The sequence below is a fragment of the Zophobas morio genome, unplaced genomic scaffold (assembly GCF_036711695.1).
Source record: "Zophobas morio isolate AGI-343-1 ecotype UQ-CSIRO unplaced genomic scaffold, CSIRO_AGI_Zmor_V1 ptg000022l, whole genome shotgun sequence".
Taxonomy (NCBI): domain Eukaryota; kingdom Metazoa; phylum Arthropoda; class Insecta; order Coleoptera; family Tenebrionidae; genus Zophobas; species Zophobas morio.
The window spans coordinates 6,067,047-6,087,648 of NW_026972127.1; the positions used below are offsets into that span (position 1 = coordinate 6,067,047).

General features: G+C 34.9%; 1 protein-coding gene across 4 annotated transcripts in view; it reads right to left on the bottom strand.

Annotated features, from left to right (window-relative positions):
* LOC135133459 (pleckstrin homology domain-containing family G member 5-like) overlaps nt 1–20,602 on the bottom strand; it is a 224,982-nt gene that overhangs the window by 111,096 nt on the left and 93,284 nt on the right. Inside the window, exons 1-4 of one of the 4 annotated variants that reach the window (XM_064061857.1) lie at nt 20,029–20,486; nt 9,154–10,121; nt 4,558–4,633; nt 4,408–4,501 (exon numbers count right to left, since the gene is read on the bottom strand). In XM_064061857.1, coding sequence (XP_063917927.1) covers nt 4,408–4,501; nt 4,558–4,633; nt 9,154–10,071 — 1,088 coding nt within the window. In that variant the 5' untranslated portion in view covers nt 10,072–10,121; nt 20,029–20,486. Of the gene's footprint in view, nt 1–4,407; nt 4,502–4,557; nt 4,634–9,153; nt 10,141–19,942; nt 19,963–20,028; nt 20,487–20,602 lie in introns of those variants that run through there. The other 3 variants (XM_064061860.1, XM_064061858.1, XM_064061859.1) reach the window with 3 other exon arrangements.

Genomic DNA, 20,602 nt, shown 5'->3' on the forward strand with positions numbered 1-20,602 from the left:
TTAATAATTTTAGTCCTGTCTTTTGAGAAGACAAACTCATTCAAATCAAAGTAATTTCTACGTGATATTCTTTCGATGTATAAACATAAATAAACACTTGAGCTTCAGATTGTTATTACCTAGTGCTGAGGGACATTTTATCACGTTAGTTATGTGCTTTAAATATATTTTACATTGTTCGTACAGCGCAAAGGCTGCAGGGGTGTTATTTATGCCGCTCGTTTTTACTTTACAGCGGTCATCACAAAACGAAAATCGTAAAATTAAATTTTATAATTTTTAAAGAGCTGGATATGACGTATAATACTTATAGTCTTCGACCAGTTTTTATTGATCAAATTAAGAACCATTTCTAGAAAATGTGAGAACAACTACGTTTTTATTTAATTGTAATCAAATAAGAATAATAATAATCATATTCAAAACATTTTCTTCAATTGTGGTTTAATTAATAATTAACTAAAACGCATTCTAATTAAACAAATTTCTACGTAACATTCTTTCCTTGTATAAACATAAACAATCGAAGTTAAGCATGTACACTGATGATAACTCACTCTTTTCCGTTGGTTATATTTCATATTGTCCGTATGTCTGTGGCAGCGCAGGTGGTTCGAGGTGTCATTTACACCACTGGTTTTTAATATAAGCATACAAGTTATCAGAAAACAAAATTTTTTTATAATTGTTCAAAGAAGCAGAATTTGTTGAACTGTACTTTAAGAGCGAAAGAAGTTCTGTCGAACCTTTGACCAATTTTTTTAAGAATGTGAAACCTTCTCGGGGGTCCCAACTGTGTTTTTTTTAACCAGGCGAGACCTTCTCAGGGGCTCCAAATGTCTTTTTTTAATGTGAAACCTTCTCGGAGGTCCCAATGTCTCTTTTAAAAATGTAAAACGTTTCCGGGGGCGCCAAATGTTTTTTAGAATATCAAATCTTCTCGAGGGTCCCAACTGTCTTTTTTAAAACTGTATAACCTACTCGAGGGCCCCAAATGTCTTTTCTTAAGAATGTGAAACCTTCTCGGGACTGCTAACTGTCTTTTTTAAGAATGTGAAACCTTCTGGGGGGGTCCCAAATGTCTTTTTTTTTTATGTGAAACCTTCTCGGGGGTTCCAACTGTTTTTTTTTAATGTAAAACTTTCTCTGGGGCGCCAAATGTATATTTTTAGGATGTCAAATCTTCTCGGAGGTCACCACTGTCCTTTTTTTAAAGAAGGCGAAACCTTCTCGTAAAGGTTATTACGAAAACGTAAACTTCCGCTAAATCAAATTTTATAATTTTTCAGAGAAGCAGTATTTGTTGGACTGTACTTCAGAAGCGAGGGAAGTTCGGTCGAAATATCTTTCGACCAATTTTTGTTACTTGCACAAAAGGTCTATTGACATTTTGAACATGCCAGTTTTTTTTCTTACTGAAGATTTTAAAAAACTTTATGATAAGTTTTGCAAGATTCAGCTATCTACTTCTTCAGAAATCGATAGATTTTTGATAACTGATAAGACCGCCGCAAATTTTCACCTATAAAATACATTGCTTACCGGTTTTGTTCGCTGCCAACTCGATGTGGAACCAACAATAGAACTAATTTGTTCTGACAGCGATCAGAGTGCTGAATCAAGAAAAGCACGCTGAAAAATGTTTTGTAATAACATTTCTGTCCAGTGTGCGAAAGCGATTATGAAAGCAAAGCGTACCTGTTGCATCTATTTAACAAATACAGGGGTCTCAGAAATAAGTACATTAATTTTAACCAGTAACAGAACTCGTGAAACGGAACAACTTTTTTATCTACCATTTTTTCGAAAACTCAAGTCGAATTTCGAATTTTCTCACCTATATATTCACGAGCCGTCTATGTTCACCTTAAATAATAACTTAAATAATAACAACCCTACAACAATGAAGAAGGTACCCTAGCAACCGTTTTGACACTGACAATCATTTTTATGTCAATGTTTTTACTAAACGTTGTCTCTTTAAAATTTGTTTGGCACAGATTTCTAATTTAAAAACGAAATGTGTTGAAATGGCTTTGTTTTCAAATCTGGAATGCACCGATATCGTTTTAACGTACGGTGAAGCTCGAGGAAACGGCACTCGCGCCCAATGAATTTTTTCAGAAAACCTCCCAAATCGTCGTCTGCCAAATGTGCGCAGTTTTAAGAACGTTGCAGCACTTTCGAGAGTACGGAACTTTTAAACCTGCACCTCAAGATCGGGGTAAGTTACGTAGTAATAGAATTGCTAATATTGAAGAGGCTGTTTTGAAGAGTGTCGAAGCTCGACCGGGCACTAGCACGTATCACTGTCTAGTGTGATGTATCGGAGAGTAGTATTTGGAGGATACTCAGAGAACAAATGTACCCCTTTCAGGACCAGAAAGTTCAATTATTGAAACTAACAGACTTACCACGTAGGCAAAACTTTTGTGAGTGTGTTAATAGAAAAATAAATGAACAAGTAAATTTTGTATCTCTTATACCATCAACTGATGAGGTCGGTTACACGAGGGAAGGTGTTCAACACCTACATTTGGGCCGATGAAATTCCGTACGCCATTAGGGAGCAGGATTTTCAATTTCTCTCTAAATGTTTGTCACATTGACAAGATTAGGAAAATACGTATCCTAGTAACTGTTTTTGACCATAAATTATTAATTATAATAATTATTAGTATCCATGGGTGACTGAGGATCCATGGGCGGGTAACCTTAATTGGGATATAACTTTAACAATTTTTTACTTGATAATTAAAAAATTCTTGACAAAACTTTACTAAAAAAAGTTGTTGAGTTCAATGAGCTCTATTATAACTGATTAAAATTAATGTACTTATTTCTGAGACACCCTGTATTAAAAAAAAAAAATCAGTCAAAAATTATTGTTGTCAATAATGTACTACTGACCATCTAAACGCACTATATGTAGAACTTCGTATTCATAAAGGTTTCATAAAGGTGTACTACACTCATGGTCGTACCTATAATTAGCCACATAATTAACCAACCTTGACTATCTCGTTGTCTAAAAACTCCCTCATACAATTTTTTGCCCCTCTACGACACGCTCAAAGTACACAATCTTGGTCAACGTACGTCCCTGTTGTGACATTCTGCCCTCACTTAAACTCTTTCAAACAAGGATCACGCTCGAAACATAACAATCCACTTAATTTATTAATCCCGACACAATTTCCACTTTTAAAGCAGTGCATTTCCGCATAAACTGTAATTTTCAGGTGTCTCCTACGAAATCCGAGGGGACTAACCAGTTGAGTGCTCTCGTGGTTCCCGGTTATACCCCAAAGATTGAATTATTCAAAACACTCTGCTCCCTCGACTCTTCAAAGCGCGACAAATTTAGCATCCTCGAGAAAAATACACATGGAAGACCTTGTCCATCACATTTTAAAAACAATTTTGACTTGATCGATCGCCGCGACGAGACGAATGTGTTGCCAGCCGGGGTGTTGTGGATAATTTCATGATTTCGACTAGACGTACCCGAGATTCTTAATGCGTAGCTAACACACGTTTTCCACATTTTTTACGAGATTTATATACAAAGTTTGAACTTCCGTAAACTGAATAAAACAAAAACTCGTTCTGTGGAGCTTTTTTAGTTATAAACCTTCTGAGAAATAAATATTACAAAACTTGACTCCCTTTCTTTAAAGCTTTTTGAAATACCGGATTTTAAAAATTTCATGTGGTTGTTTATTTTCTAGTTTCTATATTCGGGCCCCCGATGACTCCAAAATTCACGAATTCGTGGACAAGTAAGCTTTCTATGCAGAATGTACTCAAATTGTATTTCTCTCCCAGACAATAAAACGACAAACACAGAAGTGCAATAACGCACACTCCCGCTGCAGTTCCGTTTCATCGACGGCCCTTTTTCCCATTCGATTTTAATTTCACTCCTCATTAACCGTTCCTGAACCCGTTCTCTCTTCCTCGTCAAATGTCCACTATTTATGCCGCACAATTAACTCCTCCATGCATTACAAGTTGCAACATTTTCCACTGGGAAAATTAATTTTCTACCATACGTCACCGGATCAGACGAAATGTGTCGAGGACAGTTTTACGACTCCTTCCTGGACTAGGTGTCTGGATTTATGTTCCAGAAATGGCCTCGCTTGTCCGCATTATCCGACAAAGAGGCGAAAATCGTAAAGCCCGGCGTATTTATAGTTGTTTTAAAAGTAATTTATCCAGGCCGGTCCTTAATTGGTCCCGGAATTTACGGCGCCGTTTTTCTATCAGCGAAATGTTGCGAATCCGGAAACGGCATTTATCGCTTTGTATTGACATAATTTTTTCGTTTGTTATTTTGTATTTGCGAAGTCGACACTTTGCAGAATGCGAAAATGCAATATTAGTAATGTTTTATGTACTCACTATCTGTGGGCTGGGCTCGGGGAGTTTTCGGCATTTTCCTGGTGGAGATGATGCAGGGAGGGAAGCGACAGAGCGCCCGATTGTTCAGACAGACCTGGAAATTAACGCGTAATTTAATTTCGGGGAAGTCCGGGCGGGAATCTCACGTACATGCTTTTTCCTGGAAGACTTCGCTGGTGGAGGAAATGCCTCTGAAGTAGAGCGGGCGCCTGAATTCGGGGGACCTCTGAAACAAGAAGTATAGCAAATAGAATTTCAACTAATGCGGTATTACTTTTAATTTGATTTTGGACCGTTTTGGCGTGCGCTGAAACGCAAAGGAACTGGACCAATTAGGTGCATGGTATTTGCTCCCGCCTTTTAATTGTTTTACAAAGTTGTAGATACTAGTTAAGGTGCACAATTACAAAACACAACTATACTGTACAAAAATATAGTGTTTCTCTTTGCTGAATATTAGGACGAGCGAAATCTACATGGTATAGATTGGGGAATTAATCAATAAACAAAAAGATTCGAACAGATCGATTCAAGTTTTACTATATTCTAGGAGCAACATTGAAATTTTTTAGTTGGTGACGTCAAACTGAAGGCGTTATCAATATCTATGTGTAATGGAAACCTTGGTTTCTGTTTACACATTATTTAGAAATTGAAAAATACCAGGTTATAAAAACATACAATTTTCTTTATTTCAGTAACTTATTTTGTGACACGTTGCTCCGTGCTGGTACGTAATGGAAGTTTGGAAGTAATTTCTCCCATTTTAGTGTTTTTTTGTTGGATCTAGGAAATGGCGGCCTAGTTCGAGATAAGCCTCTCTCCAACCATTTCGCAAGTTCCAAACTTTGCAACCAGGAAACAAATCCCGTTTATCATTATCTTCGTCCAGTTTTTATAGTTATTAGTCCAAATTACAGAACTCTGTTTATAGGTCGGCCGATTACTGTTGTTGCATATCCACTCTGACAGATCACTTACGAGCAAACTAGTTAGGTAAGTTTAGCAAACAACATCGATTATAATTATCGGACCTGTTAATAACCTGTTCCGATATCATCTCGCCGGATAAATACTTCTCTGACCGAGTTTCCGTAATATGAAAACCCGATGCACTTTCTGGAAAAACACAAAGAGAACAAACACGTTGTATCTCAACGCCGCACAAAAATGTGTCGCCTTTGAATTATTTCATATCACTTCGGTTGACATTTTATTTTGTAGCTCCAGAGGTGTAACCTAATTTCGTTATAAAATTTTAAAATACCACCCACGGTCACATAAAGCATCGGACAAATTTTAATCAGACAACCAATTTGGAATTTAACAATTCTATTTAGATCGCAGCGGTCGTAAATATTGGGACCGAAAAGGTAAATAACCAATTTTTAATTACGCTGTTAGTTGTAAATAAATACGGCTAATTCAGTTTCTGTCGTTTGTCAGATATAAATCTAGAAGCGACTGATACATTAATAATTGTCAAAATTAAGTCCCGCTTGATAAATAACGAACAGATTAAAATGGCATTAGCTATGTAATTGCAGTTGCCGTTGATTGAAAGTCGAGATAATACGAAAAAGTAAAGAAAGAGCGGCTAGAAATTGAAGAAATATGAAAAAAAAAGTATAAAATAGTCTAAAGTCATTCATAGAATCGAGTGCAGCTGCAGAGTGAAAGTACAGTAAATCTGCTAACCCATGCCTTATTTGAAAATTGTGAAAATTGCAACATCTAAAAATAAAAAATGTTATAATTATTCTGTAATCTCGCTGTGGTTAGTATTGCGTATGAATACTACTTAAGTAGTGCAAGCAAGTTTGGTTATGCCAAATGCGGCTTATTTTTTCACTAAGAGGAGAGAAACACAAAATTGTTTCCATTAGTTCACTACATTGTTAAACTTTATAAATGCTGGTCATTTGTTTCGCTAGCAAGGTGAGCATCATCAGACTTAAAGAATTTCATAATCAATTTTAAAACTTAAACGTCTTGATAATGCCAACATTGTTACCGAAAACAATACATTTTTGACAAGTTTTCGAGATATTTCACTGTTGTGACAACATTAGATAATCACGTGAATTCTACAAAACGAAGATCAATTAGTTTTCTTGATTACGCCTTTTAACTTGTTAATTTAATGTCGTTATTAAGCTATTATTATTATTATCTTTAATGTCTGTCGTCTATCATGTTTACGTGCTAACACAAACAATTTAATTATTTGTTGAAACCAAAAATGCGAATATTTAATTTTGTCTCATGACTATTGTTAGTGAAGTATTAAACAGTGGCATTTTAAGTAAAACCTAAACAAATAATGTAAATTGTTGTTTGTTAAAGTTAAGCACTTTTAAAAATTATATAAAATTTTTAAGTATAATTTTTATCTTTAGTATGCAACTAATTAACTTACGATTGTTGATTATCTACCAATTTGCTCGAAATAATAGGTGCTTATAGTACGTACTTGTAATTAATAAACGCGCTCTAAATGAAAGTGATTTTGCTCGGCTATTAATTATTATATTTATCAAGCGTTCTTTATCTCAGACTTTAAACATGCTAACTTTTAATAGACTTTCGTTCGTTGCAAAACTAGTACCGATCTGTTCGCAATCATAAATTATTTTAGGAAAATATTATCGTCACTAATATTGCCACAGCACAGAAGAGCTCTTGTAATTACAATGTGACAAGAACTCTCCAGTCCCTGCGATAAACACTCCCAATCAAGGACGGATTAGTGCTCAAACACTACAAATTATTATTCCAGAGATTATCAACCCTATTAGCATTACAGTAATTAGCGCAAACCGGAAATGCAAATTTGTGGAATAATTAAAATTTTTCTTGATAAACTTCGGTTTAATTAAACATTATGTTTTGCTCGATTTTTAAGGCGAGACGTGGATTTATCGTCACGAAATCCGCCAGATGGCAGCAGGGTGAAATGTCGTCCCGGATACGTATATTCACGAAAGAGGTTAATTGTGGTACAATTTGATTTTCAACAATGTAATGTCTTGTGGTAGGGAAAAAGTTCCAATTTCGTGTAAGACCTACTAGAGAACATTTCCTGGAATGCACTCGCTTAGCAGCCATACAAGAACACACAATCGAGACACTACACAACACTTTACTAAAACTTCACAAAAAATGCAAACTTCCCTCCACCCTCCACCAGGTCGACACGGTTTTCAGAAAATACGTGCAAAGAAATGTTTACGTGGAAAATTCTAATCTGTTACTGTGCCAGACTACGAAATTTTAACAATTGAAACGTGGTCGTTACAGAGGTGGTTTTACATCAACAATTTCATTTTCAATTGCTACCAGATTAATTGATATACCATTGCATAGCCGATAATAACTTTCAGTGTCAACCATGTGACCATAAAATACTTATTGACATTTGTGGCAATAATAACTCACATTTATTTAAGAAACGAATTTAATGGTGTGGTACATTGGACCATGATGGGCGACTATAAAATAAATACTACAATCAACGAAGCGAATTTTAGAGCTAATCCATTAAATTCAGGCTCCCACTTTACCGTGTGATTATAAAATACTGACCACAAATAAAACGAATTCACATAGACACGATATTTAGTACTCAACATATGCAGATTGTTCGAGAAACCGAAAACATCACATTAATGAAAGTGAGCAAAATAATATATTATTATAAGGGACATAATTAAATTAAGTAGTTTTCACACTTGAGAAAAAAGCGTGTAACTAGAAATTTGGCATCTTGGTGGGACAAAAGAAACAAATACGGTATGGAAATAATTCTTTACAATTTGGCCCCATTACTAAACAGTATTTAAAATTCTAAATAATCAAATCGTTATGCGAAATTACCGGTCAAACTGAAAATAAACAGACGAAAGTAAAAGTGCTTCCTCGATGAAATCGAGCAAAACGTAAAAAAGTAACCGGAGCTTTCTCATCGGAAGAGTTGAACAAATTATTGACACGATAATGATAGTTTTCAAACGTAGCGTAATAGTTACGATTGAAACTGTTATTGTTTGACTCATCCAGTGACACTAACTCACTTTTACAAGTCAGTTTATCTGATAAACTCCATAAAATTCACAAATACTTTTTCTCTTGAAAAAATTTTATCTGGCGGGACAATAACAGTAGATATTTATGTTGTCGGTAGTGAGTCATCTGTTTCAACGTAATCTACTATTTACACGCCACTGATTTAGGCACGTGAGTGTTCTTGTTTCTGCGCTAAAGTGATCTGTCCCTCAATCGAAGGCAAATCGTCATAATCACATTATTACGGAACTCATTTTCAATTAGCTCCGAGTTTGATCGAAGTTCCTAAAAAAACGCTTATTGTCTGCTTAGATTAAATTCCGCTCGAAACAATCCGACTTTTGCTTCGTAATTGTCGAATAATCCCTCTTGTTTATGTGAAACTTTTGTCAGTCCCTTGTAAATTTTCGGCTCTCGACAAGAAGCAAAAGATCCACTTTTCGATTCAGCCACAATCAAACAATGAAACAAAAGTGAGCTCGCTTAATGGTATTTTCGTGTTCCATTATACTCTCCTTTCGTTACATATTCTTGACGTAATTGTCATCGAACGGAATTCGAAACGTTTAGCGCGCAGATGAATACAATAACAAAACAGATAAGCGGATTATCTCAACCATGAAGACCACCAAATCAATCAGATCGCCTCTCTTTATCCGACTTTACTCAAGTGTGACTTACCTTTTCGTACATACTCTGCGTCCTTCCTATACATCCTTTCTCCGGCACTAGATAATCATCGTCGTAGCGAATATCGTTCATCACATCGTAATCCACAAAACTTAAATCGTTATAACTAACACTAACGTCATTTTCGACTAAAGACTGCAAAGACTGTTTCCACTCTAATTCCTTCTCCTCGCTCAGTTTCTCCCTCGACCTGTCTTTCTTCCGTAAGTCCCGCACGCTCATCGACCTCTTGAGGAAATTCTTCGACTCCTCCCCGATCTTCTTGATCAGAGAAGTAGTCCGATGGAGCTTCGTCGGCTTCTGGTTGAGCTCCACCGCCGACGAGTACTTCTTGCTCAACCGCAACCCCGAGATCTTCGCGTGCGGGTCGAAATCGTCGTAGTTCTCCGGGTGCTGCTCGCTGTCCCCTTCCTTGCTCTTATTCTTCTTTAAAAAACTAAACGAGAGAGTCTTTCTCCTCCTTGAACTCTTCCTTTCGAGATTCGCCCCGATCAACGGGTTGACCGTCTCGCACACGCTGTTGTCGTTCTCGTCTACGAGACTCAACTTGCGCGGCTCGACGATGCCGTTGACCGGCGTCCGTCTGTCAACGGGCCGCTCATCGTTGATCAGCTCGTTGTCGACGATCGTCGTCCGTCTGTTGTGCTTCTTCAGCGAACGTTCGTCGGCCCGGATTTGTCGATCGCGCGGCATCACTTCACCTTGCACCAGACACACTGCTCGGTCGCAAATTTCGCGTATCAATTCCTCGACGAACGTTTCTACATCACTAACACGCGGCACGTTACTGCTCTCGTCTCGAGCGATTTTCGCATTATCGCTGATCGTTGATAGCCAATTTTTGGCGCATTTCGGGCTGCACTCGCCGTACACACCGCGGCAGGTCATGGAAGTTTCTTCCGACACCATTTTCTGATGTGTGGCATCGCTCGCTGCCGGCTGGAGACAGGTGTTTTAAGCTGGAATTGGAAAATTTTTCGCTCGGGTTGTAAATCGTGCGTGGCATCTTTATCTCGAATTATTTTAATAAACTGATAATGAGGAGATAAGGGTATTGTGTGTTGTTGGAGAGAGCAGTGTTTTGTTAATGAAAATTTCACGTTAAACCTGCTTCGGAGTGGTGAACACGAAACGAAGATTGGTTTATCTGGAGGGCAGTGATTGTGGCTGATTGAGTTGATTAGGGCTAACAGAATGTACTTTGGTCGCGATTATTTATAAATTATATATACTAAAGATAATTTAAAATAAGTGGGTTTTTTTTATTTGAAGGTCTACTATGCTGGATTTATTTATTTCCAATACGCAACTAACTTCGAATTTCAAGGTATTGATCGATTCTACGGGTAATACTGAATACAGATATCATAACTGTAATTTCACGACGGTCTGCTGTAGCTTGTATTTACTTAAATCGTGAATTTTAAATGCAGTGACAGTTATCTAATCGGTGAATACAAGATAATGTGAAAAAAAATCAGTGACAGTGAATCTTGTTGAAATTAAATATGTCAAGTTTTTATATTCTTCTGGAAAATATAGGTTGCAAAGATTATCACTGATATCTAACAATTGAAATTTGAAGTACCTTAAGCATAATATTGTTTTTAGGTTAGTAAGTAAACATACAGCAAATAATAAATTGTTAACGATTCAAGAGAAAACTTTGCTTGCTACCTTTACGTGCCTTCCAACAGATCGAAAAATTTTATCTTTATTTTATCGCGCATTAAAATTTACACAGTTAAGTGAAATATTGCAAAAGCGGATACAGCCATAAGTACGGAGGGGAAAATATAACCAGTTATTTATAGTTTTCATACTGTACTAGACGTGAGTAGTAAACAAGACTTTACTTGTGAGAGGTTATAAAAATCCAGAAAAAGTATTGAAGATATAGTGAAAATATCAATATTATACACGAAGATTTTACTGATGTTTAAATATAGTTTGCGTTTTATATGTGTTTTATTACAACTATGACTGCTTTAGTTCCACGTTTCGCAGCGGCGCCGCGGTCCGCACAAGTGTGTAAATCAGGCAACCAATGGGAAAATATTCTCCATTTCTCAGTACATGCTTAACTTCGATTGTTTATGTTTTTACTTCAAAAGAATTCAACTATCCGAATGTCATGGTAAAAAGTCAACACAGATTCGTAAATCACACATACGTAAGCATGTTGTTTTTTTCAATTTAAAGAACATTTATTCAACAAAATTGTAAGATGACTTGATCATTTTTTGGGGAGGCCATAAACGAATAAATTTTGTTTAATGATTTATTAATGACAGAATTGTAAAATGACGTCATTATTTTAGGAGGGGACGTAGCGATTTACCATGTTACGATAACTTTGAAACCTTTGAAAGATTATAGAACTTTCAATTGAATTTCAAAGTTAAATTGTAAAATTTTGTTGTGCGATTTTGATTTTTTTCCCAAAATGTGAATGTCCAGAGTAAAAACCCAACACAGATATATAAAAGTGTAGGAGTACCTAATTTCATAAAATTTAAGTAATATTTACCAGTGTAAATTTTTGAGAAGACGTCATCCTATTGTTGGTGGGGATGATTCGCCAAATTTTGATAAGCGTTTTACTACTACATATCAACATAATATTTATAATACATCTACAAAATTTGATAATAATGGATCCAAAGTTTCGGAGATTATCTATGTAATAAGAATTCGACAAACGACAGATAGACAGACAGACAGACGTACGGAAACGAGAAACCTATTTTTCGTACTCTTAAGCAATAAAACGTCGAGAAAACTTGAAAGTAGCCAGTTACCCGATGGACTTACGCTCGGGAAGTAAAAATGGTTTTATTTAAAAACCTGCAGCTTCGCCATATTTAAAAATACACAAGAGATTGTGAATTTTTAATATTTTTACATAGGAATCCAAGTATTTTGAAAACTGTCGTTGACTTTTTTAATTTTTTACAATAAAACAAAATCTGTAAAAACATATACACTGTCATTTAAAACATTACAAATCTGGTGTGTAACTGTTAAACGGAACTTTTATATCACGTATTTCTTTTATTTGATACAGCCCCCGTTTTTTTTTTTATTTTTAACATATAGTTCTTTGACCAAATTTGCATCATTTTGAAAGATCACGTCTTCTATTCGTCTATTTTATTGAATAATAAGTATCGATTTTAGAATACTGATTGTGTTTGAGTTTTTACAAAAAATAAATCTTTCCACTTATGAAAAAATATACCAAGTGTTCTATTAAAAAAAAGATTGATGTCATTTCCGGTTCTACCAGAAGTGATAATAAAAATGTGGGGTTGCCATCACACACATCTTTTAAAATGATACAAATTTCCTCAAAGAACTAGAGGTTTATCTTTAAGAATAAAAAAGTTACAGGGGTTGTATCAAATAAAAGAAACACCCTTTATATTTGGAAACAATGCTAAATTCTAGCCCTCAATTGCATTGCGTTGAAAAAATCCCTAGAGTCCTCAGTAAGTTCGCAAACTTGTGGGACATCCTGTATATTGCTTGCTATGGAAATAGTCTCTAGATGTGTGGAATCTTCTACTGAATGGAATGTAAACTTATTATACATAAAAAATATGTGTCAACTTATTTCAAGGTATTATTTTGTGCGTTTGTTTGTGTGTTTATTTGGTTCATTTTGTTGGATAAATGTAGATACTAAACGAACAAATTAACACGTTCATTATACATTTTTTTACACCATTCCAAGTCCAAAAAATTAGCAATTCAATTAAAAACTCATAGCTAACTCACACAGTGATGAACTGCTTATCATTTATGCTGTTTATGTTGTGTAATATTTTCACTCGTTTATTGAAGATACTCTGAAATAAAGTCAAACGAAAAATCAACCTACAATAAACTTAAAATTCGATGACTTTCACAAAAAAATACAAAATATTTAATTAATTTTACTTTGTGTTTCCTGTCAACTGATTCATCAAAATTATTTCAAAACCACTACCAATATAAAAAGAAATTGGACGATAACCAAACAAAACAAAGTCTATTTAAAGACATCGAACACTTACGGCTTCCGGTTTCACCGGAAATGAAAACAATTTTGTTTTTAAATCGTATTACTTTTTTCCAACTTTGAAAATATTATTGCTTCGTCACCGCAACATAAATTTCAGAATAAGTTACATACTAAAATATCCATTATTAAACCAACAAAATATAACATCATACGTATAAATATATAAATAAATAAACAAGTGTAGTTTAACCTAATTTTCCTGTACATTAAAATTATTTTTGAACCATTATATAAAGGAAACCAATATAGTTATATAATTCAAAGTTTTCGTGAAACTCTTTTATATTATTATGTAAAATAGCAGTATTGGGGGAATGAATGAATAATTTTGACAAATTTGATAGTCAGATTTATCATCGAAAATTCTATTACGTCACGTCAGGAGGAGCTTCTTCGTCAAGAGCATAATCACCCGAGTTTAAAAAAATCTGTCACTCGAATGGTTAAGAGTTTTTCAGATGGATTGCTATTTATATTTTGAATAGAGCGTAGAGTGCGATTTTCGCAGTTTCCCCGCTTTCACTACTAACCAAATCGATTCAATAAAACGTCGGATAATAACAATTTCTCTTGATTTATGAAACTGCATTGTGAAGTTACATCTGGCTCCTTTCGAATGCATAATAGAACCGATATTATTAAATATCACTTGCTTAATACAAAAACTGCACAGAGAAACTCGTTAGTTTATTCTCTCCAATTCAATTGAAACTGTCATACTCATCTAATGTTTCGCGGTCAAGACAAAAATAATAACCAGTAATTAAGTAAATACCGCCTTACTTATAAAAGGAACTTTAATTCCCGTCCTTGGACAATCGAACGATCTGAATTGCTCGTTCACAAAAACCACTTCCACCATGAAAGTGCGACTTTTGCTTAGGCGACAGTTTACTTCCTGATACCCCGAATGTAAAACCTGTACTTTTGCGCGATTTATCAATTTTATTGAGTAGGAAAGTTTCCAGGCGTGAAATATGATGCACAGTCGGAGTTCGCATATTTGGGGAGGTTTGAGGCGGTCACAACACCACGATCAATTCCCCAGTTATTTTTGTAAATGAATGGGACTTCGATCGCATGTTTCGCGATTATTATCGGCTGTCTGATCGAGTGAAACTTCCGAGAGTTGGAGAATGTGGAAGAGAAAACAAATTTTCTTTTAGACTTCTTGCCTAGTTTGAAACTTTTATTATGATCCTCTTTAAGGCGAGGCTTTTAAAGTCTTATGATTTGGGGTGGTTAGGGTTTTTATCTCGCGGAAATTTTTAATAAAACGGGCATCACTTCCGTTTTTTAACGAGTAAAACCTGTGGCGGTTCTTGGAGCACATTTTGCAGACTTCGTGGTGTGCAAACTGGTTGACTCAAAAAAAGAACTAGATTTGGCTGATTCAAAACATGTTTTGATACTGACTACAAGTTATTTGTTCGGATCAATATGTGCATCTACAATGCATTATTCCTTCCCGGACGCCTGTCTTTCACGTTACCCCAAAATTTACGCCAACAACAAAACTTTAAACACATGCAAATGCAAATTCGGCTAACACTCCACAAAACAAAACCTTCTCTGTAACACATTATAATTTCAAATTATATCCTCAACTTTACCCCATTTCATAAACCGCCGGCGAACCGCGCAATAAAACCGAAAAAAAGTTATATATTTCGATTAACCACCTCGCTAGTTCTGCAATCCACTTTGTTTCCGTCCAAAGTGTCGCTAAAAGCATATTGTGAAACTACAAACGGTTAAAATGCACAGCATTTTGATTTGCGAGTGCCATCGAATAAATCCCGACGATAAATATAAAGCGACAAACTCAAAACACGTTTCAAATTTATTTGTTTTGAAGTTGTGATATGTTTACGAAGTTTCGAAACAGTTTGGTCGAAATGCAAATCTGTCCAATTACGTCGATGCAGTTATGATCGATGAGGCGGATTCCAGAGGGATTAAAACAAAAATGTCGAAAGTCAAGAGGTGGCTCTGCAGTTATTTGCGAGTGATTTATTTTGGTACGCTGGGATTAATAAATTGTTGTCTTAATGCGACGATTTGATTAAATACAGTTTTATGACAATTAAAACGGCCGAAAAGAGGAAACTGTATAAATTTAAACTATACCGTCACGTTATCAAAATAAACGAGGTATACCCGTATGTTTCTGTAATCAGTAAACGTAACCGTGGATTTTAAATTAGTTAAAAATAATTTTCAAATAAAATGAAAAATATGTATTGAAATTATTGGTCTATAGTTCATGCTCTAGCTAACCCTATTAAAAACGTGACGTGATAATGATAAAGGCATATTGTGTACGAAAACATTACTCTATGACAACCCACGTGCTCACACTTACGGTTATTTTAACTCAAATTAGCTAAAAACTTAAGGAAAAACGCTAAAGATTCGTTTGACTATGGTACTAAGCAGGCCACCAAGATACTGATTTTTTTAATTATGTATTTTAATTAATGAGGTACTGAACTTCAACACCGAAGAATTTTTGAGCAGGTACATACATTGTTAGTGTGAAGGAACCCACCATCATAAATCAGTAGACAATACGTTTTTACCACATTTATCTACTTGAAGGTCGCGTTATTAATTCCGACTATTATGTATGCAGTTTCGACTCACTTTATTAGGGGTCGTAATTCGAAAATTTCTCGAATTATGAATAATTTTTTTATTTGACGACTGAATAATACGCATGATAATAAAAATGAGATCTTTCGCTCTCGATGAATTACATCTTTCCCACAGGTTTTCGTATTTGGTAGAATTTATTACAGGGTCTTAATTCGTCTGGGAACATTTTAATTACAGTCACAAGTACGTTTTATTTTGTGCGCTACTTCGCTGTTTTATTTGAATTAGTTAATTGTGGATAACTTTGGCTTACGAAGCTATGTGTAACAAATGTATGTAAATAAAAAGTCAATAACCTAATTATTATTATTATTGTTATTAATAAAAAAATACCGATTGTACAGATAAAACAGATCAGCTTATTACGAAAAAAAAGTAAGGAAACTTCCTGTTTGTAGATTATTATTATTCTTGATCAGTTGCATTCAGAAAATTTTGTTATTAGCAGAATATGTACAAGGTAACACTAATTTTAACGTTCTTTATGAAACTAAACAAGAAATGTATCTATAAAACTCATACTTACGTTAATACGTATGAAATTAATTTAAAAAATTTTAATTTAATTGAAAACATCACGCTTAAACCATTAAAAGAGGGGTGGAGCGTCCAACCACAACAGTGTATTAATTTTGATACGCACGGTGTAACACTATAACAACAGTACTGTATTTATGGAATATTAAAAACTAAGTTGAAACGCTTTTAGAATAATCAATAAAATTAACTGATTTGTCAATATTTTTGAGACATACTGTATACATATGTTGAAATAACAATAGTCCGTTACTTAGGTGCTAAGACAAATAATAAAATGTTATTCTATAAATTTTATTTATTTTTAATTCCCAAGCGTAAGCTAAGGAAGTATGTCATCAAGTCCATCGAGCGACTGGCTACTTTTATGTTTTCTCGACGTTTCATGACCCGTAGAGTGCGAAAACATACGTCGTAATTTTGTATATCGTGCAAATGGTAAAACGCTAACCAAAATTTGTATAATCACTCCCACCATCAATGATATGAAGTGATTTCCAACTTTTACAATAATATAAGTAGGCTGATTTTTGTTATTCTTTAATCTTCCACTGTTATCCATTAGATGATTTTATCCTATATTTTTTAAGAGAAAATTTTACATAAAAATTTATGATCAACTATGTTAAAATTTGATCTTGGAACGTTTATTTAAAATAATAAGATATATTGCTTTGTTCTCCAACCTAATTATACAACAGAAACCCAGTTTTAAACGCCAAAATGTGTTTTCTTTTTTTTCTAAATGATTACAATTTATGAAATTTTACGACGAAATCTTTACACAAATGTTAACTAAAGTACTAAAATAGGTCCTTGTATAATATAATGATATATAAATAAATATTAGGAAGTCAACTGCCAAGTGGTATTAACGTCGTTCGAAAAATATTGAACATGCAAAAGACTCAAAACGAACCCTCAAATGTGCCAGACAGACTTTGAGTTTTAACTGAATTAAAAATAACACACTCCTCCACTTGTAGTTTATGAATCCGCGTTGAATTTCTACTATAGAAGTCGAGATTTTTTCATGTTTTGCATTTTTTTTTAATACACATAGCCTTCTCTTCACAACAAGAAAGTGAAAACATGTTTAAAATGGTAAATTTTTTCCCCACAATTCTCTAAAAATTTACCATTTTTAAGCATATTTTTTGTTTCTTGTCATGAAAAGAAAACTACGTACATATATTAAGAAAAAAAAGCAAATTACGAATCCCGCTCACCCGCCTTCATCTCAATTGTGACTTCTTTTATTCGCCGTGAGCCGAGGGGCGGAGCTTAATTACAAAATGCTTATTTCTCTACAAGAATCTACCATGTAAAACATGTTTTTAAGTATCATGTTGTTGAAAGAAAACTATACATCTCAAGGAAAAAAACTCAAAAAATAAAAATGTGATGAATTTTTCATTCGTTGTCAGAGCGAGGGGCGGAGCTTAATTGTATAATTAATATTTCCCAACAAAAATTTACCATTTTCAGTATGTTTTTAAATATCTTGTGATTAGAAAATTATGATCTACAAAAAAAAAAGGGCTACACTTAAGCCCCGCTCCTCCTGGCTCACAACAAATAAGGAAAAATCGTAACAATTGAGATAGGGCGGGTGGGTGGGGCTTATATTTTGCATTTTCTTTCTAATACACATAGTTTTCTCTTCATAACAAAAAACTGAAAACATGTTTAAAATGGTAAATTTTATCCTGCACACTTCTCTAAAAATTTACCATATTTAAGTATATTTTTTGTTTCTTTTCATGAAAGAAAACTACGTACATATATGTTGTTGAAAGAAAACTATATATGTCAAGAAAAAAAATAAAAAAATAAGCCCCCCCCCCCTTCCCCCTCCCTAACTTCAAATGTGATGAATTTTTCATTCGTTGTCAGAGCGAGGGGCGGAACTTAATTGCAAAATCAAGATTTCTCCACTAAAATTTACCATTTTGATTTTGTGCTTATTTGAAATATGTTTCCTCAAATAACAGATTTTTTTACATATTTTTGGCAATTTCACCATTTTTAACGATAAAAAAATTACTGAAATCGATTCAAACTGGGTCAAATCAGTCCAGAAAAGTGCCTATCTCAAATCTCTTCAAGATTATGAATCTGTGTTAGTTTCAAAGATATTTTCTCCAATAATAATGGAACAAAAAAAATCAAAATATTATTATCATTTTACAACTTCACTTTGAAATTGCAAAACCCAATGCTTGCAAACGTTTTAAAGTTATCGGAAACATGGTCAATCGTTAATCAAAATTTATCCGTTTACGATCCCCCTAAAAACCGATGACATGTCAAAATTTTGCCAAATAAATCCTATCTAAAATGTGCAAAATATGATATATCCAGACTTGTGATTTATCATTCCATTCACATTTTTTATTATTGCTTACACAGGGTGACTCAAAAAAATTAATGAATCGGTCAATTTATTTCATTGTTTAAATCAGAAACCGCAAAACCGAATGCTCTGAAATCTTGTAGACGTTTTAAAGTTATCGTAAGCACGGTAAATTTGTAATCAAAATATAATTATATGTGTTCCCTCCAAAAAAATGATGACGTCAGCTTAAAAAAAAAGCAAAAGTAAAAACAACATAGATGGAAAGAATATCAGATTTATTTCTAATTTAAAATAATAAATTAGCGTTGGTTAGCGTTTTATTTTCTTAATGTTCAGTTGTTTATTTTTTGCATCTGTAGGTTCCGTTGTAGCTTTGCGTTAATTTTTTTTTTTTGACATATTTGGTAAAATTTTTCGTGTTCAGCTATTTTTTAATTTTAGTAGCACAATTTTCTTCTCTAAAAAATTGTTGTTTAGTACGTATTTTTAACACTCGTTTCACACAGAGCTAAATTTAGGGCAAGTGCACCTCGTATCATTGAAACAGGAACTCTGCCTTTCCGTTCTAAATTTAAACCAAGAATTTTGAAGATATTTCTTTTTCTAATTAACGATGTTTTATGCATATTAATTGTTACAAATTTTAAATTTCTTGTGTCGAATCGTCCTAAAACGTCACAAACATGCATGTAGATTGTTTAACATGCCATTGAATCAGGCTTTTATATCAATAACCTATCTCACGAACTTGGAAACATACAGACTGAGTTTTTTTCTGGACTTCATGCGATCTTTACTAATTGGTGCTAACCACGCCAGCAACGAAAGGAAACTCTGCTTTTCAAGCAAAACAAAATAGCGACATTTGTTCCCACGCTCTGTCTTTCTTATTTTCTCGTTATCGGATATGCAAAACCACGAATTTTTTCTCATAGCGAGCGATTTCTACTGACACAGATCCAGCCGGGATCGAGTGTTTTCAGCACGTTTTCACGAAAGTTGCGATGTCATTGGCGACAGGTTACAAAAATAAAGCGTTAATAACGTCTAGTTTTATGAAGGAAAACGTAAATAGCCTAAGGTCGGCGCCAATAATCGAAAAAATCCAGACGAAATTAGACCGTTCCAGAGCGCCCGCTGCCCAGGCCGCCACAATTCACCATTTAAGGAAATCCTCCCCCAGAAACCGCCACTTCTCGTTTCGTTTCGCCCCCAACAAAACACTGCCCACTAGCCCATCACCCACCCATCACGTCGGCCGCTGGCCCCACGCCGGCCCAAAACGGCACCACCGGACACCCGCGAACATCACACAACACGCACAAACACCGACGAACACTCGCAAAAGCGCGGAAAGTCAAAAATGCGCGACGTCCGACTAGAACTTCTTTCGTTTGCCATGTGATGGTGCAAAAACGCGTTTGTACCATGTGATAGAAAAAGGTGGGATATCGCGTACCTGCACCGCTTCCACTGGAACTATCGCTAGAATTAGCTGCACAAACGCTCAAAATAAAATTATTCTCAATTACACGTAACGATAAGGGAAGTAGATCCAGACCGCAATTACGTTCCTTTCGTACGACTTCGTAATTACAACTGCTATCTGACGGACTGTTGTGATCGGTTTTTTTTTAAGCGCGATCTTAATCTGACCCGATAAATGCCGCATTCCGTTGGATTTCGGCTTTTTATTGCGTGCAGCGGCTTATTTGCAGGAAAACTGATAAGGCATTTGTACGTAACTTAAATGGGGCGATGGCCTTGCGAGGCCCAAAAACGTGGGCAAAAACGTAGGGAAGTGGTGGGTACGTGGAAGG